The sequence below is a fragment of the Adiantum capillus-veneris genome, chromosome 26 (genome assembly GCF_014529385.1).
Source record: "Adiantum capillus-veneris isolate H3 chromosome 26, ASM1452938v2, whole genome shotgun sequence".
Taxonomy (NCBI): domain Eukaryota; kingdom Viridiplantae; phylum Streptophyta; class Polypodiopsida; order Polypodiales; family Pteridaceae; genus Adiantum; species Adiantum capillus-veneris.
Genome location: NC_140956.1, coordinates 90,026,021 through 90,050,632, shown reverse-complemented (window position 1 = coordinate 90,050,632; position 24,612 = coordinate 90,026,021). Strand labels below are relative to the sequence as shown.

Here is a 24,612-nt window from a genome sequence, read left to right as displayed (position 1 = left end):
AAAAGCTCTAGGCCCTAGGCTCATTCTCTAGCATGCTTCCTGGAGAAGGTGCAGAGTCTGGAGTACTGGCTTGTACGTTGATGCAATATAAAGAAATACCGAAAGGGGCGCCAAGGTTTGGGGCCAATACTCTCTGGGGTGAAATTCCGCCACTCCGTGTCGCGTGTCGTCTCTCTCTCTCAGTTCAGTTGTTATTGAAGTGCTAAATGTCACAATTGTGACTATGTTAACAGCATTACATCTACTCCTAGTTGCAGATACACAAAGTACCATGCCAAGGAGGATCCCTACGCTTGGATGGTCACACCCCTTTGCCCAAAAGACGCGTCTCTTCACCAAAAGCCACACTCCTTCGATGACTGGTCACACCCCTTCGCTCTACGGGTGCGACTCTTCGCCCAATGGTTACAGCTCTTCGTCGAAAGGATGTGTCTTTACGTCTAAAGTCGCATCTCTTCACCATGAGACGTGTCCTTTCATTTCTGTCTCTTCGTCTCCTATATAAGGAGCCTATTGTACTCAGTTTCAAGCAGTCAGTCATTCAATCAATCAAACACAGAGTCTTTTGAGTCTTGTTTCTGAGTTCGGTTCAAGTTTCTTAAGTCCTAATCATGAGTTTAAACACTTAATTAAGGATTAGTACCTAGAATCCTTACAGTGGTATCAGAGCAAATTTTGTTCCCGGGACCCGAAGTTTGTGAGCCTCTCACCCTCACCGCTACCCTCTCCCGCCCTTCCCAGAGTTGCATGGAAGCAGAAGAAAGATGGATTGCAGATTGCAATGCTGGTGTTTAACCCCCTGATGTAACCCTCTCCCGCAACCTCATCCAGACACACACGCACCCTTTGGTGGCTGATTTGCGAGCAATTGCTTACCCGGGCTGAGATGGAGTGGTGGCCGTAGATTCCCCCTTGCATGCTCCCGTGCCCTTAGGTGTCGACCCAGGCTGGCTGAATCACTGGGTTGCATTTCGCTGGAGACTACTCGCATCGCATCTTCTCCCAAGCGTTGCAATCTTCAAGCGTCAGCTAGTTTCTCCAAGCATTCGAATTCCAAGCGGCAGCATATCTCTAAGAGCCAGCAATTCATCAAGCGTCATCAAATTCACCCAAGCGGCAACAGTAAACGAAACGTTGCAAAAATCTTTACGCTGGCTGGCTGAATTTCTTACGCTAGCATCAATTTCCACACTGGGAATTTCTTACACTGGCATCAGGGAATTTCTTATGCTGTACAATTTTTACGATGAAAGCGAGACAATTTTACCTTATTACAATGACCTCAATTTTACTCATTGAGCGGCCAACCAACTTGCTGCAGTGTGAACACCTTTAAAATCCCAAAACCGTTAAAAAATTACCGCAAACACTCCAGCGATGGCCTATTTGCAACGTGGGTGCTCTCCGCCCGCCAGTTCGAATGTCCTTCTTTATTTCTCCAGCGCCAAAGCTTCTAGCAACCTCATTGTGTGCGCACGATGGCTGACGACGGACTTTCTACACCTACCCTCTGCTTCTCGTACATAGACAAGATACCAAAGAAGAATTACGAGTGTACCCCTCCTGCACACAAAGTGTTCGTGTTTTTTCCGACGCCTTTTTCAGAGCCGGAACCCGTTCTGAAAGTAATTTCTGCTCCCTGAGTACCTGTCCCAGAACTTGCACCTGTTCGACAGTTCCCTTTGAGACGTGACCATGCCGAATTCTCAGGACGGAGGTGGTCAATCTGACGATGCCCTTACTCTTATCAAGGAGCAGATATCCACACTTTCCATAAGCCTCGCATCACTTTACACTCGCTTGGATGAGACGCAGACGCAAAACACTTCCTGCTGCTTCTCGGACTACTAATGCAGCATCTTCAACACCTTCTTCCGAAGCTTCAGTGGACGAACCAAACGAACCAGATCCAAGTGAAGAGATAGACAATTGCGAACTTCAATTACTTTAGAAATTTTTAATGCTGCACAGAAGAAGAAGCTTGATGTTAAATTGCCGGAACCATACATTGGCCACCGCAACAGCGCGTGCTGGACCAATGGCTATTCAAATCGGAGGTCTACTTGTCCAACACGGACTTGGTCGAGAATACAAAAGTTGCACTTGCTAGTTCTCTGCTCAAGGACACAGCATTCCTTTGGTGGCAACGACGGGTTGCTGATAGTAAACACACACCTTCTTGGGATAAATTCTGGCGTGCTATTTGCAAGGCATTCGAACCTGCCAATGCAGATTTTCATGCCTGGTCCTCTCTTCGCCGCCTGAGCCAGACAGGTTCCTTGGCCGCGTACATCACAGAGTTCCGAAGGCTAACTCTGGAGATAGAGACCCTTAGTCCCTTTGATAAACTTCACAACTTTATCAACGGACTCGAACCCAACCTGAAGGACGATGTGCACAAATACAACCCTACCACCTTGGATGCTGCAATTGCCTATGTAGAGCGTCTTGGCGATAATCGACGCCCTACATGGAATTTTCTCCCTGGTGACAGATCTTCAAACAGCACTCACTTTTCACAGCACGATCTCAGAGACAGCTATAGCCAAAGTCAACAACATCAGTCTCAGTTCAGACAGCAAGCAACGCAACCTTATTCAACTTCAAGGTTCTATTCTTAAGATCGACAATCTCAAAGCAGATCTTCTTCAAATATTCCTCCACTTGATCATGGTAAAGGAGGTGATTTTTCTCAAGGTTGGCATTCCAATACTCAGCAAGTCTCTTCGTCAAATGGATCTTCGCCTTCAAAGAAGAAGGATTATGTACAATTTGCGGTGGTGATCATAGACGGTATCAATGTCCAAAGAAACCAAATCTGTCTAATTCGAAAAGAAATTCTAACGCGGAAACATCATCGAATGTTGAACATCCAGATTCTGCTAAAGGATAAAGGAAAATAAGTGGTCAATACGATTTGTGTCTCAGAGGATACGACTATTCATATGAAGCATGCTCAGTGCAATTCTTCAGTTTTGGAGCCTCTCTCAAAGCAAGTTTTGCGCCTTCTTGGAACTCCCAATGGTCGTTCCATCAATATTTTGGTGGACAGCGAATGCTCGAATAATTTCGTCAGCACTCAGATAGTTCAACAGCTTGGTTTACCAACTCAGAAGACATCTCACTTATATGATGTGGAATTAGCAGATGGATCAATTTTAACTTGTGATCAGACAGTTCGACAGTTGCAGTTTGAGATTCAAACTTATGTAGATCAATTGGATTTCGAAGTCATGCCTTTATCTTGTTACGACATGATTTTTGGTCAGCATTGGTTATTCCAATATGATCCAACAATTAGCTTTCGAGGACAACAATTTGTTTAAAGATGGACGTGAATTAACTTTACACGGGCTTTCTCATGCGGAAAGAGTGATTCAAGCCTCACGTGTACTAGTTAAACAGCATGATACAATGGATTATGAAAAGAATATGATTTTCGATGCAGATGCAGATATTATCATTGATGAATTTTTGAATTCATTAAATTCGCCTGAAGCAATTGATGAAGACAAAGATGATTTCAAGCAAGAAGTTTTTCCGAGTGATACTTCGTTACCAGACAAAGATAAGGAGATAATTACAAATTCTGAGTCTAAAGACGACTATGCTTTCTTTGATTCTTTGTTGGATGATGATATGCCAACTGCAAGTCATGAAATGGCAATTTCTGAAGATCATTCTGAAGAATTTTGGGATTCATTATTGGACGATGATTACACTCTCAAGCCAAAATCCTCTCCAGTGATTCATAAAGTTGAAGTTACCCCATCTGAAAGGTACCTTGAGAAGAATTCCTCTTCCCCAAATATTTCGCAATTAATGGAAGATTTTGAACAAAAATCTTACATCACATGAAGGATTTTGAAAATCAATCTCTTGTTGTAGTCAACCTGATTATGTCAGATTCCTCTAAAAGTCTTTGAATAATGCAATGACATGGGATTTAGCAGTCAAAGCAAAAAGGTTTCGCAAGAAGCAAAAGGTTCAAGACAAAGACTTCAAATAACTCAAAGATCGAAAATTTTTGAAGATTCAATGCTTTTCTAGAGTTCTATCAACATCAAAATCATTTCTTTGACACGGGCTCTCATTTTAAATGGAAGGGAATGTCACAATTGTGTCTATGTTAACAACATTACATCTACTCCTATTTGCAGATACGTGAAGTGCCATGGCAAGGAGGACCCCTACGCTTGGATGGTCACACCCTTTCGCCCAAAAGACATGTCTCTTTGCCAAAAGCCACACTCCTGCGATGACTAGTCACACCCCTTTGCTCTACAGATACAACTCTTCGCCCAATGGTTACAGCTTTTCACTGAAAGGATGTGTCTTTACGTCTAAAGTCGCGTCTCTTCACCATGAGGTGTGTCTTTTCATTTATGTCTCTTCGTCTCCTATATAAGGAGCCTCTTGTACTCAGTTTCAAGCACTCAGTCATTCAATCAATCAAACACAGTCTTCTGAGTCTTGTTTTTGAGTTCAGTTCAAGTTTCTTAAGTCTTAATCATGAGTTTAAATACTTAATTAAGGATTAGTACCTAGAATCCTTACACTAAAAGTCTGTTCAGTCTGTTCTTTTCTATTGGCATGTGGTGCCCGTCTTGTGATGGTGGTATCAGAGCATCAGGCGTGTGCTTTTCTGAAAGCATACCAATCCTACAAAAGAGTAGACAGAGCTATTGGAATTTTACTTGAAGTATCTTCGGGCCCCGACCCCGAACTTACTAGCCACTCCATCCTTACCTCATCGTGCATCGGGTGTGCTCCCGTCTTCATCGCTTTGTCTTACAGGGCATAAGCCATAAAGAACCCAAGACATGGATTCAATAGAATATTTGCAGTTTCTGCTCAACGAACTCCATGACGTTCTTTAGCGGCATCCTCAACGGAATCTTTCAATGCTGCAAAGTTTTCAACGATTTTTGAACTACATGTTACCCCCTCTGATGCCCCAGGTGGTACCTCCTCCTCCAGCACCAGAAAGTACGAGAGCTTCCAACTGGCAACCTTCTCAGCCGTCTTTTCCGATCGGGGGAGTTTTCAGGAACATGGTGCAGCCATCTGACCCTGATTCACTGACCCTGATTCACTGACCCTGATTCAATGCAACCACCTTTGCCACCTTCATTGCCCCCACCTCCACCACCACCAGGCTACAATGGTTGGAGCCCATATGGATACCCTTATTATCCATACCCTGGATATGCACCTAACCAACCCAAAGATTTCAAAGATGGCGGCACGACAGTCAAATTTTTCACTTTTTTTGGAGTGAAGGATCGCTAGAAATCATTGCAGTTCCTACAGCAATTCAACAACATCTATGCTTTGGGGAACTATACAGAAGAATCCAAGATTTCTCGAGCAGCGGTATTTCTTAAAGATAATGCTATTCAATGGTGGAGTTCAATCGCAACACAACTGCATGCTCCAAGGACCTGGCAAGCTTTCAAGAGAGTTTTTGCACATAGTTACATACTTCTATGTTTAAAGTCTGGATTTTGGCAGAGTGGGGCAACTTGAAAATGCTTGCCACCGAAACCATGGACAAATATAACCAAAGGTTTCTCAACGTGCACCTTCTGGTGTCCTTTAGATATGTTCCCTTGGAAGCCCAATGCGAGCGATACACCATTGGACTACCATCACCATTGCAGGAATATTGCCTATCCAAGCAGGTCTCCACCATGCAAGAACTTATGGACCATGCCGTGGTCAGCTACAAACTGATGAAGGGAAAGCTAGAGTTTACCACAGAAGAATCTCCGGCCACTAACCACAACTCTCGGCAACAACGAACAAATTCTCAAGAGTCTCGTCAAAATCAGCCACAAAGGCCTCGTTTGATGCCTCAACAATGAGACACCTTACTACAAGAAGGCCGATGCTTTGGATACTTTCAAACAGGACATAATCATTTCAATTGTCCCAAACGCACTGATAGACCAGAGGAGCCGACGCCCGCACCAACGGTTGACAGAACCCCAGAGCCACCTCCTGCTAAGAGAGCTAGCCCCGCTATTGGACTAGTTCTTGATATTTACGGCATACGCCTTGTAAGTACAAATGAATTGTGTCGAGCATATGGCAAAGTCAATGGCTTCAAAGCCCTTATTTTCTTTGACCCCGGAGCTACAGAGAACTTCATCCATCCAAAATTCTTAAAGCAGATGCACTTTGATTCTGATGCAAAGGGTGGAGAAATTGAAGCTGAGCTAGCCAGGGGGCAAACTCAAAAAGTAGTACCGCTCATTGGTGCTCTTCCAGTGACTATTCAAGATTATCATTGAAAAGTTGATTTCCACATCATGAAGTTGGACAATTGCGACGTTCTCTTGGGCATGCCTTGGCATGACAAGAAAGATGTGACTCTCTAGGTTCGGAACCGAACCATCACCGTGATGTAGGACAAGCCAGTCTTCCTCAAAGTTCGGTCAACCGAACTTTGAGGACAATCGAACCATCACCGTGATGTAGAAGGAAAAGCCAATCGTCCTCAAAGTTCGGTTGTCCGAACAAAACTTCGAATAAACTCTCTCTACTTGTTTTTCTTTATAGCTAGAAAGTATTGTTTGAAAACTTGTTTGAAATTTGTTTGAAATGGATGGTGTCTGTTTTGAACTTGTTTTGGTGCCAATTTGAAATGTTTGACTCTGGTTTTGATACTGGTTTCAATGATTGGTGATTTTACTCCCGGGTGGAGTAGTGAGAAATGATGATTGAAAAGTGTTGTTTTTACTCACGGCCTAGACCCTTGTGGTTACTTTACGGGGGGAGTATTGTTGTTGTGACTCTCGGCCCGGACTTGGATGGTTATGCGGGAGGAGTATTAAGAAGTCTGAGCAGTGGTTACTCTCAGCACCTCCAAACGACGCAGGCTGCGGTCTGGGAGGCGTTTGGTTGTAAAAGGCCTCTATATCTCCTGGCCCGGACCTTTTTAGGTTGTGCAGGAGGAGTGATGAGGGAGTCGTTGAATATCTCCCGGCTCGGACCTTGTTAGGTTATGCGGGAGGAGTGTTCATCGGCGGCTTTATGTTTCTCTATCTTGTAACATGCATATGTGAGCATTTGTGTTGCATTGTGATGTGCCAACCACTGAATATTCCTAATTGGATGAGATTGCTTGGGTATGTAATTTTAGTGCATCAAGACACCCGTGGAAGATCAATGCGGTCTGGGTGTGATGGCTAATTTTACTACGCCGGAACATCAAGAGCTATGATTGGGATGAAAGGAGAAGCCAACTCCTTGATCAAAAGAGCCGAAAGGAGAAGCTAACTCCTTAACAAAAAGAGCAAAGTGATTGTCCCTCGGAAATTTTTTAGCTAACTTGAATTGTTTTGCAGATATGCTGTAATCGCGGATAATTACTTTCTTTCAAGAAGGGGGGAGGTCACAAACTGCTAACGTGTCAAAACCCTAAAGAATGGAGCCAACTTACAGATGCCGGCCGAGGGGCCTAAACCCTAAAAAGAACAAGTAGCAGAAGAAGAAGAAGTCCTACCAACTTATGGGGACCCCGTCCGATGGGGCCCCAGTGACATAAAGGGATTAAAATAAAGCAGCACACACACATGCGAAACACATGACGTGGCAACTGTACGGGCGCTCCGCGTTTTGTGATGATTGATGACGTGGTAGTTGTATGGAATTCCGCAAATCACGCTGGCAGCTTTTTGGCATTGCTTTTGGACCAAAAGCTTTTGAGTTTTGAAGGCTTTTCATGTAAACTGCTTTTGGGGCCTAGGGACTTTCAATATGTGCTAAGGGCTCATTCTCTGGCATGCTTCTTGGAGAAGGTGCAGAGTCTGGAGTACCGGATTGTATACCGGATTGTACAGTGTTGATGCAATATAAAGAAATACTGAAAGGGGCGCCAAGGTTTGGGGCCAATACTCTCTGGGGTGGAATTTCGCCACTCCCTGTCGTGTGTCATCTCTCTCTCTCAGCTCAGTTGTTATTGAAGTGCTAAAAGTCTGTCCTGTTCTTTTCTATTGGCACGTGGTGCCCGTCTTGTGACAGTCTCTGCTAGGAGAATGTGGTCCTGTCGTCTCATCACCTCCTCAAGTCTGTCTGGGTGTGTCCATAGATCCCCGTTGCAGTTCGAGACCGCAATGTGGATCTCCTCATGTGTCTCATAGGCCGCGAGTCCCTATGCGATGGTCTTGCCATAGATGATGACCCTACCATCTCGGTATACCGCCTTCTTCCCTTCCTTGCGAGATTTTTTGACTGTAAGGTGCAGCGGAAGTGAATGTTGAACTTTGCTCAAGATGAGTGCTCCGAACTGTGCTCAAGGGTTCCTTTTACTTACGGAAGGGAGAGCCTTCCGTTCCTTTAGTGAGAGAGTGCAATGGACACAAACAAAGTGGTGAAGACACTGTGAATGAAGGTACTGAGACTGAGAGATAGAGAGAGAAGAATACGACACCAGAATGTTGTCAAACGTTTCTCCGAAGGCCCCACTCTCTATGGCAAGAGCGGTCTACTATTGATTGCACAAATCTCTACAATGCTTGGACTGGCCGACGACGTCGACGACGATGAGGATGACGACGAGACGGGAATCTGAAAATGCTAAGGGCTGAAATCTTCAAATCTTGTATCTGCTAAATTCTGACTCTATGTCGATGATGACGGCTATGACGATGATACAACGACGACGCGCTGAAAACACATGCTGAAATCTGCGTTTTCCAGGGTGAAACTGCAAACTTCGATGGATCTGACCGTGCGGCGAAGATCTGCTGTGCGGGAACGTGAGATCTGCGAGGTTCGGGACTTGTTTTGGGGAAACTGACTACTGAAAATGAAAACGCTGGTGATTCTTGGGGTTCCGTCACGGTGAATCTCCAAAACGCTAGGGTTGCTACCTGATCCAAAAACGCTAGGACTGAATCTGTCTTCTGTTGCAAAAATGCTAGGGTTCCTGCTGTCTTGTTGTCGCCAGGTTGTCTTGCCAATGCAAAACGTTAGGTTGATGCTGTGGATGAAAACGCTAGGCCTTCAGATGCAAAAATGCTAGACCTACTGATGTGGGGGGAGTTTCTACTAGAAAGTGTTATCACTAGGTTCCTTTATTTACATTCTTGGCTAATTTGCCCTACCCAGTTCCCAACAAAAGTCACTTAAAAATAATAATTGAAAAATGTCAAAAATAGGGAAAATAGGTCTATGCACTATAAGGGTTCTGATGGAAATCTGATGATCATGCTGTGTGCAACCAGAGGATATGCATCTACTCTAAGTGCCTGGACATGCACGGTCTGCGAACACTCATATAAAAGTGCCAGAACACTTCATAATCTAACTGAATTGAACCCATGTCATGAAGTAGCTTGTCCACGTACACATAGGGTTAATGTGCACGTGACATCCCCTCCTTTTCAAAGTGAGGTACAGGTACCGGACTGTATGGCGTCGAGGGATATCGCCAACAACATCTAGAATCCTGGAAAGGACTCTTCGCCGGCCCACTCTGATGCGTGGGTCATGCGATACTTGAACTTCATAAGGTCTACAATGCTTGCTTCTTTGGGCCGCGCCGGAAGCGACACAAAGTCATATGTCGCTCCTTCAATGCTTCAACTTCGTCTATAGTCATGCGTCTACCTTCTTCAAGAATCTCAGAGGAAGAAAATTCCTAAACCACTTCCAACACAAAAACATGAACATACCCATTCCATGTAAAGTGACTGGAAAAGAAATATTCCTTCAAAAAAAATGTGCATGCAATACAAATGAATAAAGTGACGGAGTGCCAAACCGTTATCAAACACACGCAAACAATGGGGTCAAATCTCTACTTTCCAATCTAAATCAATCAACTGTGGCAAAACACAATGGAAATGCCGATGCTTGATGCTCAATCCATCTTGTGCTCTTTCTGATACTGTGTCATGCCAAGGAAGAGACATGGATTGTTAATTCCTTGGATGCAAACATTTCATCTTTTCATGAGTAATCTACATACATCTGTGCTCATTCATGAGTGAATCGTGCTCATCGTACAATATGTCATGCCTATGAAAAGGGATCACATAAGGACGGTGCCTAAAATACAGGAAAGCATCACGAATGAAACACTTGAACTATGAGTGCTGACTAATCATTCGAACACAATACTTCCTATGGGGGTTCTTTGGACCTCGACTCGAGAGCCAAGATCGATTCTTCGTGATCTATCAAATCTGCAATGAGGTTAGCGTCACTAGATGAAACCGGCCCGTAGGGCGGTAGGCGTTGGCTTTCACCCGAAATTCTTTACTTTATACACACACACAGAGCACTTTGCAAAGAGAACCTGTAATGGGAATTAACACTTAATCACACACACAGCTCGGAAGCTAGAATGCTCCGAGCAGACGCCAACAACCTGTAGGCCCCAAAATTGGCGCCCCTTTCGGTATTTCTTTATTCTTTAGGAGGGTAAATTACAAGGTAAGGTCCTGGGAATCCTTCACGTGTATCCACCTAGATACCATTTGATTTGGCCAAATTTCGGCAGCATAACAGTCCCAAAACTTGCGCGAAACCCATTCCCCTGCTGGAACTCGCTTGCACTGACGTATACCCTCTGATTCCTGTCCAAAAACAGTAAATTCAGCACGCTGTATTTACTGGTTTTTGCCCTGTTTTCAGCCCCAAACAGTCCCCTAACTGTCCTTTGCCAGTGGGGCACGATTCCCAATGATCCTGGCATCCGTATGGCTGAAAAACAGTGAATTTACAGCGCATACACAGCGCTGATTTTGCACCTGTACGGTGAGATTATGACCCTCACCAGTGCCTGCTTTGGAGCAGCAGTTAGCTACCCCTGTTCCTGCTCAAGGAGGCTCTTGCCTCAGCACAAAAGCATGAACCCACACAACTGTATATCAGTCAAATGAGTAGCCCTCTTGTGGGGCATCACATAACTGCACGTAGGGGAGAGAGAGAGAGCAGTGTGTAGTGTGCAGGGCATCACTCCTAGCACCACACTGTACATGAGAGGGAAAGAAAGCACTCCATAGCTCTTAACCTGTGACAGGTTGCAAATGAGGCTTCTCCCAGCTTAAAAATCAGCGCCCATTTTTTTGGAAGAGGCAAGTCCCTGAAAATGTGACACTTGGCGCATTTACAAGCATTTTCCCGTTTCAGGTTCGCCGCTTAAAAATATCCCAACCGACGCGTCAGTTGACTTCGCGGCAGAGTTATAAAGTGTTCCCCTAGTCATACCGAAGGTAATGACGCGAACACATTTCACGGCCCAAAATAGCAGTTTCCTAAATTTTAGGAGATGCTTCCGTTGGGCTCCCACTGGTCTTCTGACCATCTATCCTCATTGGGACCGCATCCAAAAATGCAATGTGGCCCAACTGTCGCATACTTTTTGTTGGTAGTCCCACCTTGACTTTACGCCTTAATTGAGTTCACTTCCTAGTATCCACCAACTTGCTAAGTGCGACGGGGGGACCTATATGATCTTGCTCTGAGCCTAGACATCCTCTTACCATACGAATTCCAGTGCCGACCACTTCCCGTCTGCGGGTGAATCTACCGTTCACATTGGCCATACAATGTCCGACCGTTTGCTACTTCAAAAAGAGGGTCTTAAACAAATAAATAAACCCCATTGGAAAGAAACCAACAACCAAGGTTAACAGTTGCCACATCTCTGTGACATGGTTAATAACTGCCACGTCCTCGTGACACTAGAAACAGTATCAACTAAACCATCATCCTTGGGAACAATCACATCTTTATCCTGCAAATCATCATGCTTGTGAGTAATCACATCTTGATCATGCAAATCATCTTGCTTATCATTGTCATGAAAATCATGTGTGTCATGATTTGGAAAAGAAGAGACTGAGAGAGTCTCCTTTTTCGGATTCTTTGCAATCTTCGCTTGCACATTAGAAATGAGAGATAAAGAATGAACAACTTTCCACCCACGAATGACCATGGGAGAGTCACTTTTGGCATTGAAAGTGAATGTATTTTCCACCCATTCGATGGTTTCGTTGAGGGTAAATGCTTTGTTCTTCCGACGTGATGTATCCTCCTAAAATTCCTTGTTCTGCCTTTTCATTTGGAGTGAGCTTAGGTTTATCAATTGTGTTAACTTTACCCTTAGGTTCATTTAGAGAGTTCTTTTTTGAGAGACTATTGGAAGATTGGATAGAAGAGTTACCGTTCTTACCATTCTGATGGTTCTGAGAAGTCTGGGAGGTACTTGTAGAAGTCTTGTTTTCCTTAGGCTTTCCCTTGTTGTGCTTCATCTCCTGTGCGAGAGCAATCGCTACCGCCTTGTTGAGATCGATTGGGTCGAGGACTTCGACATCAAACGTGATATAGTCGTCCAACCCGAAAATGAAAGCCTCCTTGCGCTTATCATCCGATTTGCGTAATTGGGTGCCGAGCTGCAAAACACGATTAGAGAAAAACATAACTGGCATACCATTTTACTTGAGACTGCACCAGTTGTCTTTCAACCGTGCGGGGTACTGTGGTGGCATAAACCGCGCCTTGAGCTTGTCTTGGAAGTCGGCCCAATTGAAGGAAAGGGGCGTGTCTTCGTCGGCTTCCTCTAGGTGCGCAGCCAACTGTGCCTCTTGCCATGCGTGGTAACAATTAATGGCATCACCGGCAAGGTACATGGCTACCGTCAAAACCTTGCTATTGCCTGTCTTCTTAGTTGTCGCAAAATAAGCATTAAATTGATGCAACCAAGAATGAATAATCATAGCATCCATCTTACCATCATACTTACTGAACGTGACCTTCTCTGTGACGGGGTTGTTGGAGTCCGAATCTCAACTTGCGCCACTTGATCAACTACCAACATCTTTGGCTGGCTCGGACTTTGAGGTGAAACTTGTCGGATCAATTCTTGCATGCGTAGTTCTGTCTGTGTCTCACGCTCCACCTGTCTTTCTTCGACCGCCAAGCACGCTTGCTCACGCTCACGCTCCATGGCTTCCTGTCGTTTTGCTTTTCTTTCTTTTCGTTCCTTGGCCACCAAGCTCGCTTCACGAGCCAAGGGTTCTTGTCTGTTTTGGCGTTCATGCTCTACGGCTTCCTGTCGTTCTACTTTTCTTTCTAGTTGTGCCATCGCAACGCGATTTGCTTCTTGTTGTTATACCATCATGTCCATCATCGACTTGACCAAAGCCTCCATAGGATTTGGTGCAAACCGTGGTGTAGATGGGGAAGGGGGAGGGTCAGAAAAACCTCCTGGTGGGGAAAATTCTTCTTCGCCACTGCCATGCTCATCACCTCCATGCGAAGTATCCATTCCGCTTCGAGTGATGACCATCCACTGAAGTCTTGGATTCTTAAGCTCACGAGGAACCTGGGTTCTTGTGGTTCTTGGTTCTTGGTTCTTGGGTTCTTGAGTGTCTTGAGGTTCTTGAGTTCTTGAGGTTCCTGAGGTTCTTGCGGTTCGTGAGGTTCTTCTTTAGCTTGCAATCTGTGTTAGAGAAGGATCTTCTCTTACCCAAGCTCTTCTCTTTCCCACGGGCGCACCCCTTGGCGGCCTTGCGCTCACACCAAGGTTGCTTTTTCCCACCTCACGTTGATTGGCCGGCCGCTAAGTGCACGGTCCGCTCTCAATGAGTGAAAAGAGAAACAAGGAGAGGATAGACAAGCCCTTCTTTCTTGGGTTTCCTGTCACTCTTCAAAAACACGATTAGGGATCAATGTCACAAAGTGATGACGTGGCGGACAGCAGAAACCCTAAAATTCTTGCAAACCCTAAATTTTGCCAAAAATCCTAATTTCCGGAAATCGCGGAGACGGATTATTAAAATTTTTTTATTTTTTTATTTTTTTTTTGGAAAATGATGAGCGACGCGAATTTTGCTTTTGCTTTTTTTTATATAAAAAAAAGAGAAAAGACTCTCTAAGAGAGAGAGAGAATTGATGCTTTTGATTTTAAAAGCTTTTGGGGCTCTGCTTTTGGGCATCCCTTGTAACCTTTAAATTAGTGGTGAGGGCCTCACTTCTCAGGGCATCTGGACGCAGAGTCTGAGAGTGAAACCCTAACCGCTCTCTTGTACTTTGATGATTGATTAATATAAAAAGAAATACCGAAAGGGGCGCCAGTCTTTGGGGCCAATATCTCTAGGCACGGAACTCCGCCGGGCCAGTGCAAATCTATTGTGATCTGTGAATTGTTTTGAAGTGGTTATTTGGTGCTGTCGCGGTTGATTCTTGACTTGGAGTGTCCAAGTCTGTTACAGTGGTATCAGAGCACGGCTGATTTCTCTTCTACGGGAAATCCGATCCCCGATATTTTTTTTCCGCGGCACCTATGGCTTCAGGCAATGATCAGTCGACTCCCTCTGCATCTGGAGATGCGGGCTGGGATCACAACGAAGATTCAGACAGAGAGTATGGCCCGCCTCAGCCTACTCAGGCGGAGCAAAGAGAGATGGAGCGTCGTCAATTGATTGGCGATGCAACAAAGATGATGCTCAATTTTGCCAAGGATCCAAAGATGGCAAAATATATGAACCAGACCTCTTTGAAAGAGGTACAGATGGAGTGACAGAGAACCACAACACCACTCCCGAAATCCGCTCTCAAGAAACCTTCTGCCTCCAAGAAAATATACGGAGCAGGAACTGGAGAACGCGGTTGATGCACGGATTGCTCAGCTTTTCGACGTGCAAAAGAAAGACAAAAAGCACGGCAAAAAGCAGAAGAAAGGCACTGACTTCCAGGGATATTTGGGTCGTCGGTTGACATTTGACAAGGCAAAGAAACGGAAGAAGCGTGTTCGATTTGAAGGAGTACCCAGTTCTTCTTCTTCTTCTTCTGACAGTTCTTCTAGCTCCTCGGATTAGAGCGAAGAAGACAGAAAAAGCAAAAAGTGAAGCAAGACACAAAGCTTCGGAAAGGGCAAGAAAAAGGCAAAGAAGGCTACATCTCGCCTAGAGATTGACAGTTCTACTGAGGACTCGTCTACAGACAGCTCAGATTCCGATGACAGAAAGTTTTATGCGAACAAGAAGAATTTTTTTTACAAAGCCAACCAGTATGACTTTCTCGAAGATAAAAGCAAGAAAGTCCGAGAGTTTAAGGAAGGTTGCCACTCGATCAAGTTTGATACTTTTGAGGATACTCAGATGCTTCGAAGGCTTTGTCTTTTATACAGCAGTTTGACATCGCTTTCGCGGGAGGACGCTATTCAGAGCACTCCAAGATTCGGAGAGCTGCCTCTTACTTTAAGGGGAATGCTCGTACTTGGTGGTCCACGCTTCTATTAAGCAAGACTGTGCTAGTTACATGGCTGAAATTCAAGAGGCTTTTTATTTCTTCTTGGTTGACTCAAGAGTTTGAGCGAGATATACGAGCTGCTTGGAACCATCTCCGGATGACCAAGAGCGATACAGTGAATTCTTATTGTGAAAGATTCTGGAGCTCTTTTCTACCCGCCTTTTCATTCAAGAAGATCTCATTCAGAGAACAGATTGAGCGGTTTACCTTGGGTCTACCTACAGAGATCCGAGATCACTGCTTGGAACAGAAGTCAGCTTCTATTCAGGAGTTGATGAGTCATGCGAAACGGGGCTTTGCCATTCACTCTTGTAGTCTGACCTACCCCACAGATGAGGCCATGACACAACGAGCCGAACAGACTTCCGGGAATGAAAGTAGAACGAAAAAGAGCAATCCAGAGAAAAAAAAAGGATGCATGACCCAAGCTTACTCCTGAGGAGAGAGCTCGTTTCATCAGAGAGGGGAAGTGCTTTGGATGCGGGGACCATGGACATATTTCCGCAAAGTGCCCTGATAAGGCACAGAAAGAACAGAATGATAAAGACGACGACAGGTCTGAGAGTTCGAGAGCAGCTGAGGAATGTGGCAGAAAAGGCAGATAGAAAAGCAGAACTGGTACCACATGGCGTGGGACCTGCACCGAATCTAATGAATGAAAGTACAAACTTTGCCGCTTTCAAGGCAAAGTGAAGGATCAGGAAGCTCTTTTGAAGGAGCCAAGGCCAACTTCTTTTCACTTGGAATTGGCGGCTCGATTTGGAACTACGCCCGACAGACTGACGCCACAGGCGGAGGTAGTTCGACTGGCACCCGGATGGGATGTTGCCATTACACCGAGCATTGGCAAACTTTGTTTGCAATGACAGGGGTGTTCAGGGCACGCGAGTGACGTTCTACTCGGGATCCCTTGGTACCACAAGAACTACGCCGTGGTTGACTACCGGGCCGAGAAAGCGACTTTGATAAATGAAGGGCTTAGAGATTGTACTTGATGAACTTCAGTTTTCTTACTCATTCTTTTGGGAGAACTGAACGATGGATAAAAGTTGAATATGTTTTGACCTGAAGAAAAGAACGCCAAGATTTTTTTCTCCACGCTCATGCCGATTGCTTTTGAGAGGGCCTGAAGATCATACCATTGATCTGATATCTGGAAGCACGCCACCGAATCGGCCACCTTATCGTGTGAGCCGAGTACAGAATGAAAAGATTATGAACTCAGTGAAACACCTCTTGGAAAAGGGTCTTGTCCAGCCTAGTACTTCACCGTATTGCTTTCCAGTGTTGTTGGTTTTGAAGAAAGACGGATCTTGGAGAATGTGCATCGATTATAGCACTCTCAACGAAATCACCATCAAGAACAGATTTCCGATTCCTAGGATCGATGATATACTCGACAGGTTACAGGGATCCTCGTGCTTTAGCAGGATTGACTTGAAGAGTGGATATCATCAAATCAGGATAGCGCCAGGAGATGTCTACAAGACAGCTTTTTGGACGACTTTTGGGTTATTTGAGTTTTTGGTGATGCCTTTTGGCTTAACCAATGCTCCTGCGACATTTAACCGGATGATGGATAGGATTTTTCGAGAGTACAGGCTATTTGTTGGCACTTTCTTTGACGACATCATTGTTTTCTCCAAGAATGAGGCAGAACACAGAGATCATCTGCTTCAAGTCTTTCATGCATTACGAGATCACACATTAGTGATTAATGCTATTAAAAGTGAATTTTTCCTACCAGAGATACATTTTTTGGGACACATTGTGTCAGCAGCACAGCAGGAGTGCAAATGAACACGGCCAAGATAGAGACTATCCGTGATTGGTGGCCCGATTTGAGGAATGTCCATGAAGTTAGAAGCTTCTTGGGACTGTGTTCGTACTACAGGCGGTTCATACGAAAGTTTGCAGAGGTTGCTTCCCCTTTGCATATCTTGACACAGAAAGGAGTACCTTTTTCGTGGGGACCCCCAGAGGTGACTGCCTTTCAGTCGTTGAAAGAGAAATTGACTACGGGACCTATTTTGACTTTGCCGGACTTGCAGAAGTCATTCGAAGTATATTGTGATGCTTGTGGTCGTAGTCTGGGTGCGGTCTTAATGCAAGAAGGCCATGTCATTGCCTACGAGAGCAGACTGTTCTCAAGGCCGGAATTGATAGCACAGATTTATGAGAAAGAGCTTTTGGTGGTTATCCATGCTCTTACTCAGTGGGGGCATTACCTACTCGGAGCGGATTTTACTATCTTCAAAGACCATCAGAGTTTACGCTACTTCTTGTCACAGAAGCAGCTATTGGAAAAGCAGATGCGGTGGGCGAACATCTTGTCACAGTTCACTTCCAGATTGTGTGTGTGCACGGACAGAAGAATTTGGTGGCAGATGCTTTGTCTCGGACCCGTTGGTTCTGGTTATTTCCGCGATACATCATAGGAGCTTCGAGGATATGGTCGATCAATATGCCACAGATACAGATTTTGCAGATATTTTCACACGGATACGGGATGGGGAGATAGTAGCTGGATACTCCCTTCGGGAAGGCTACTTGATGAAAAAGACTATGTTGTGCGTTACACAGCCGTTGAGGGAAAAGGTTATGACTGAATGCCATTGTCCACCTTTTACGGGTCACCGTGGCATTGCTACCACCATGAAAGGGGTAGAGAGATATTTCTTTTGGCCGAGACTCAAGAAACATGTGGAAGAGTTTGTGCGCAGTTGCTTGGTATGCCAGAAGGTCAAGTTTAACAGGCATAAAGCACAGGGATTGTTACAGCCTTTACCCATACCCACCCGCCCTTGGGAAAGTATAGCGATGGATTTCATTTTTGATCTCCCGAGAACACAGAGTGGTCACGATGGTATCTGGACTGTTATTGACAGATTCAGCAAACAGGCTCATTTCATTCCAGTGAAGAAAACAGTCAAGCCGGATCACTTAGCGAGACTGTTTGTGGCCCAGATTTTCAGATTACATGGCATGCCTGAGACAATTGTCTCCGACAGAGACCCCAGATTTACGAGTTTGTTTTGGAAGGCAATTTGGGAGAACATTGGCACGCGGTTGCAGTTCTCGTCAACGTTCCACCCACAGACCGATGGCCAATCCAAGATTGCCAATTCAGTGGTTCTAGATTTATTGAAGTCTTATATCTCAGATCAGAAGACTCAATGGGAAAGATATTTACCTTTGGTGGAATTTGCCTACAATAACACGATACACTCGTCGACGGGGAAGGCGCCATGTGAGATTGTTGAAACTGCTGCGAAGGTTCCATCCTTCCTGAGCACGAAAGATAAGATCTTTGAAGCGGATGAATATACGCGAGATCTGGATACGGCTTTTGCCAAGGTTCGCGAGACTTTGCAGAAGTCTCAAGAACGACAGAAAAAGGCAGCGGATCGCCATCGTCGCGACATGAAATTGAAGGAGGATGATTGGGTGCTCTTACGTTTTGAGAAGGCACGCCTACGAAAGAACAAGGGAAAGGAGAGGCTTTTTCCAAAGCTTAGTATGCGATACTACGGCCCTTTCCAGATTACTGAAAAGATAAATGAAGTCTCCTTCCGACTGAAATTGCCAGATACTTGGAGGATTCACAATGCATTTCATGTGAATCTCTTGAAACCTTTTAAAGGTGATGTGCCTGATGATGGGGAGCCTGATGAGCAACCCGAAGTGGAAGAAAACGAGGAGATCCTTGTTCCTGAACAGATTTTGGCACATAAGGATACGAAGAATAAGGGTAAAGTCCGAAGGCGGTTCTTGGTTAAGTTCAAGAATTATCCTGCACTTGATGCGAAGTGGATGGAGGAGGAGGACCTAGCAGATACTCCTCAGATTGTGAAACTTTACCTCGATGCTTTGGGTTTAGCATAGTCTACTCCAAATGGAACCCATAATTCAGCTTGGCCGAAGATCTGGTGCAGTGGGATGCACAAGAGGGGAGTTACTCCACTCCTTTGTCAACAGATGCCTCGATTTTGATACTAAAGTCACTGATGTCTCTTTGAACTTCAGGGATACTGAGAGCTGACAGTATTCTGCTGGATGACTTTATGAAATGGAATTCCTGATTATGATACTGATTTGTTCTTGACTTCTTGTGAGTGCAGGAACTGATAGCCGAAATGACTGCAGCATTTTGGTCTGATTGATCTCGAATAGACATGGTTGCAATAGGGGTTAGTCAATCGGACATCGATGAGGTCCCGATTGGACCTAGATGTGATTGCTAGCTACATTGCCGATAAATCATGGTCTAAGATCCGAATGAATGTTGAATGTCATGTGATGTCCTGTGATGTCTGGTGATGTCCTGTGATGTCGTGTGATGTGATTGTCGATTTTGTACATGTGCTAGATGTGCGTTCCTAGTACGTAGGTACTAACAGTCAGTGTCTGCTAAGACGGTTTATGGCTTTTGTCGGTTTTGCAGGCGTAATCGCGGTCGATTACAATGCTTTCAAGAGGGGGGTATGTCACAAAGTGATGACGTGGCGGACAGCAGAAACCCTAAAATTCCTGCAAACCCTAAATTTTGCCAAAAACCCTAATTTCCGAAAATCGCGGAGGCGGATTATTAAATTTTATTATTATTATTATTATTATTTTTGGAAAATGATGAGCGACGCGAATTTTGCTTTTGCTTTTTTTTATAAAAAAAAGAGAAAAGACTCTCTAAGAGAGAGAGAGAGAATTGATGCTTTTGATTTTAAAAGCTTTTGGGGCTCTGCTTTTGGGCATCCCTTGTAACCTTTAAATTAGTGGTGAGGGCCTCACTTCTCAGGGCATCTGGACGCAGAGTCTGAGAGTGAAACCCTAACCGCTCTCTTGTACTTTGATGATTGATTAATATAAAAAGAAATACCGAAAGGGGCGCCAATCTTTGGGGCCAATATCTCTAGGCACGGAACTCCGCCGGGCCAGTGCAAATCTATTGTGATCTGTGAATTGTTTTGAAGTGGTTATTTGGTGCTGTCGCGGTTGATTCTTGACTTGGAGTGTCCAAGTCTGTTACAATCGACACAATTAGGGATCGACACGTCCAAGAAGACTTGGGTTACGTGCGACCGTAATAAGCAAAAAAAAAAAAAAGTGGTTCTTGTGCTTCTTTCCTTGAGTGATACAGAACACTACCAAAGCTCAGATACCAATGTAAGGTGCAGCGGAAGTGAATGTTGAACTTTGCTCAAGATGAGTGCTCCGAATTGTGCTCAAGGGTTCCTTTTACTTACGGAAGGGAGAGCCTTCCATTCCTTTAGTGAGAGAGTGCAATGGACACAAACAAAGTGGTGAACACTATGAATGAAGGTACTGAGACTGAGAGATAGAGAGAGAAGAATACAACACCAAAATGTTGTCAAATCTTTCTCTGAAGGCCCCACTCTCCATGGCAAGAGGGGTCTACTATTGATTGCACAAATCTCAGAAATCTGCAAATCTTGTATCTGCTGAATTCTAACTCTATGTCGGTGACGACGACGATGACGACGATTCAGCGACAACGCGCTGAAAACGTAGATGCTGAAATCCACGTTCTCCGGGCTGAAACTGCAAACTTCGATGGATCTGACCGTGCGGCAAGGATCTGCTGCGGGAAGGTGAGATCTACGAGGTTCGCGACTTGTTCTGGAGAAACTGACTGCTGCAAATGAAAACGCTGGTGCTTCTTGGGGTTCCTTCACGGTGAATCTCCAAAACGCTAGGGTTGCTGCCTGATCCAAAAACGCTAAGACTGAATCTGTCTTCTGTTGCAAAAACGCTAGGGTTCCTGCTGTCTTGCTGTTGCTAGGTTGTCCTGCCAATGCAAAACGCTAGGCTGATGCTGTGGATGAAAATGCTAGGCCTTCAGATGCAAAAACACTAGACCTGCTGATGTATGGAGAGTCTTGCTGAGAAGGTACCTATTGAACCTTGGTTCTTGCTGCCTCTTCTGCCAAAAAGTGCTAGCGCTAGGTTTCTTTATCTACATGCTTGGCTAATTTGCCCTACCCAATTCCCAACAGAAGTCACTTAAAAATAATAAGTGAAAAATGTCAAAAATAGGGAAAATAGGTCTATGCACTGTAAAAATGCTCCTGATGGGATCTGTTGGAAATCTGATGATCATGCTGTGTGCAACCAGAGGATATGCATCTACTCTAAGTGCGTGGACATTCACGGTCTACGAACAGACTCACAAAAGTGCCAGAACACTTCCTAATCTAACTGAACTGAACCCATGTCATTAAGTAGCTTGTCCACGTACACATAGGGTTAGATGTGCACGTGACATTGACTCTAGGCATGCATGCATGGCGGTGGTCTTGTTGCATCTTTGTTAGGTCGTCGTCAAGGTAGATAGGTAGGCCTTCTAGCCCTCTCAAGATGGCCCAACTTTCGGATGAATGAGGTTCGGGATTCCTCAAAGGGGAATTGGAGGATGAGGGATCTTTTGTGTAGGTCTCTGCTGCTCTCCAAGCTTTGGAGAAGGGTAGCTCCTCGTCTTCCTTGTAACCGAGCTTCATACATAAGGATTTCCCATCACTCTTCGGTGTAGATCCCTCCTCTTCTTTGATGCCTGTCACTCGTATATTGGGGCGGCGGGCTTGTCGCATCTTCCCATCCTCGATGGTTGTATGGATGATGAGCGCCTCATCTATTTGGGTTTCCGCTCTCATCTCTTTTTTTATATTCTTCTTAACTACTTTGAGCCATCCCTCCTTGGTGGCCTCTAGTTTGTCCTCGATGCTCGTCGTGAGAGCCTTGGTGATCTCCTCCTTGAGGGCTTCCTTGGCTTCTGCTTTGATCTCTCCTTCTTCAAGGGTGAGGGATGCAATAGAAGCATGGAAGAGTTTGATTTGCTCCTTCAATTCTTCCATTCCTCTTTCTCCTTCTCTCTCTTCTCCTCCCTCTTCTCCTTCTCCTTCTTCCATGCTTCCTTCTCCTTGGTCAAGCCTTCAACCTCTTTCTCCAGCTTGTGTAGGCAGTTGGAGATGTCGTTGAGGTTGTCAGCCAAATAGGCAGTCACCTTCTCATCGGGCTTGGCCACCTCCCTTCGCGTTCTTCGGCATGTCGACGATTTTGGGAGGGGGGGAGGGGGGGGCGGGGGGTGCTTGAACTTGGTACCCTCACAAGGGGAGAGTGTGTGTGGGTGAGAGAGAGAGAGAGAGAGAGAGAGAGAGAGAGAGAGAGAGAGATGGCCACTTCTTTGTTGATCAGACAGATTACGGGTGATGCTTTTGTTAGCTCTTTAGAAGCATGGGCAGGAGATAATAATTTCAAAGATGTGCCTAGAGTGATTGAGCGAGGAGGGTATGGTCTGGGTGCTTATTTTTCGTGCGTCCTACCGAAGACAATACGCAACAAAGATTTGAAATATGGAAGGAGAACACATGCAATTATTAGTCTAATTGGGTTTGAAACAGTTGATCTTCTAGGAAGCTTACTAATTCAGATGTTTGCTTCTGGTGGGAGTTTAACAGAAGCTGATCAAGTGTTTAGAAGACTACCAAGGGCAGGCTGCCTTTCACTGTGTGCCATCATCTGTTCTTACACGTAGTTTGGGCAAGCAATTCAGGCCATCATTCTATTTTTTCAAGCACGTCAATCAGCTATGGAGCAGGATGGACACACTATCGCTGCAGTTTTAAAGGCATGTAGCATTTTAGCAGCTTTGCCAGAGGGCAAGGCAATTCATGGCTATATTTTGGAACAGGGCTTTGATGCGGATGTTTTCATCATAAATTGTCTAGCATCTTTGTATGCGCAATGTGGTTGCCTTGAGGATGCGTATAGACTTTTTGAAAGACATTCAAGCTTGGAGCTAGTAACCTGGAGTGTCTTGATTGGTCAGTACACAAAGCTCGGTCGTGGTCGTACTTGCAAATGTTGCGACAAGGGCTAAGGCCAGACAATGTGATTTTCACAATAGTGTTCAATGCATGTGCTCGTAGGGTGTTTTCAATGCAAGTGTTCAATGCATGTGCTCAGGTAAAGATGTTGTAATATGGGGAATCATGATGACAGGCTACCTGGAGTCTAGTTTAAGCCAAGAAGTCCTACATTTAATGCGCGATTTACAGGAGGGTGGAGTTGTTGAACCGAATCACATTATCATGGTTTCTGCTCTCAAAGCATGCTCTATTCTAGTTGCACTCGAGGAGGGGAGGTCGATCCATTGTACTGCGTTGGAAACTGGTTGCGAGCTGGATGTGTACGTCGGAAGCTCATTAATCAACATGTATTCCAAATATGGGAATCTTCTTGATGCATGCAAGATGTTCGAGCGCTTACCCGAGAAAAATGCGGTGATTTGGACAGCCATGATTGGAGGGTGTGCTCATCACAATGAGTATAAATTGGCCCTCCAGTATTTTGAAGGCATGCAACGTGCGGGTCTAAAATCCGACGGGCAAGCTTTTATGTGCCTTCTGACAGTGTGCAACCATGTGGGCTTAGCGGATGCTTGTCATCTTCATTTAGTGTCTATGGCAGATGAATTTGAGATTGCTCCAACGCTCGATCATTTGAATTGTGTAGCAGATGTTCTTGGGAGGGTAGGCCGTGTGAAAGAAGCCAAAGACCTTCTTGAAACAAAGACAAAAGCTGAGAACATGGTAGGTCGGATGTCCCTTCTCAGCCATTCCCAGACTCATGGCAACATCAAGGAAGCACAGAAGTGCTTGGAGCACATAACGGCTTTTGATTTCAAACATGCAGCTGGATATACGCTCATGTCGAAGGTGTATGCCACGGCTGGTATGCAGGAGAATTCTGAGATGTTTCTGGCATTGAAGGGCATCGCGAATGCGTGGAAGAAGCCCGGGGAGGCATTTATAGTTGCAGAGATTGCACGTCCACATGCAGGTGAGGGGTTACAATATCTTCTGCTGAGGCTTGCCGGCGCCAGCTATGGCATCTCTAATTTCTTCCAAGCAAAAGACCCAGGTTCAATTCCGGGCGGACGCAATTTGTTTTGAAAGACTCCTACGTTCCCGCTAGTGTAGTATTTTCATTTTATAACTATAACTATGCTCCCCGTTTCCATTTATTTAAGATAAAAAGTCTTTGGCTTCATTGTAACATTAGTTCATTGCTGGGAAAGTCCTTTTCCCTACTCTTGCTTAGTAAAATTTTTTGAATTTGCATGTTTTTTGAACAATTCTTTTGTACTTGATTTTTTCCGGTTTTCCTTCCCTTTCCCTTGGTTTCAGACCAGTTAATCTGGATTTTGAACGTGCTCTAGGCTATGCTGAGACCAACCTTTCGTGACCACTAGTGTAAGGTCTTTGACCATTTCCTTGAGACTTTGCATTTAGGCAATCCCTCGATCTTGACCATCTCTACCGGATC

The 24,612-nt window shown here is 44.9% G+C and overlaps 1 protein-coding gene across 4 annotated transcripts in view; it reads left to right on the top strand.

Annotated features, from left to right (window-relative positions):
* Positions 1 to 24,333, top strand: part of LOC147423804 (pentatricopeptide repeat-containing protein At2g33680-like) — a 28,659-nt gene extending 4,326 nt beyond the window's left edge. For 2 of the 4 annotated variants that reach the window (XM_086502239.1, XM_086502237.1), the window contains exon 2: positions 22,484 to 24,333. In XM_086502239.1, coding sequence (XP_086358365.1) covers positions 23,241 to 24,239 — 999 coding nt within the window. In that variant the 5' untranslated portion in view covers positions 22,484 to 23,240 and the 3' untranslated portion in view covers positions 24,240 to 24,333. Of the gene's footprint in view, positions 1 to 22,479 lie in introns of all 4 variants that reach the window. The other 2 variants (XM_086502238.1, XM_086502236.1) reach the window with 1 other exon arrangement.
* The last annotated feature ends 279 nt before the right edge of the window (positions 24,334 to 24,612 follow it).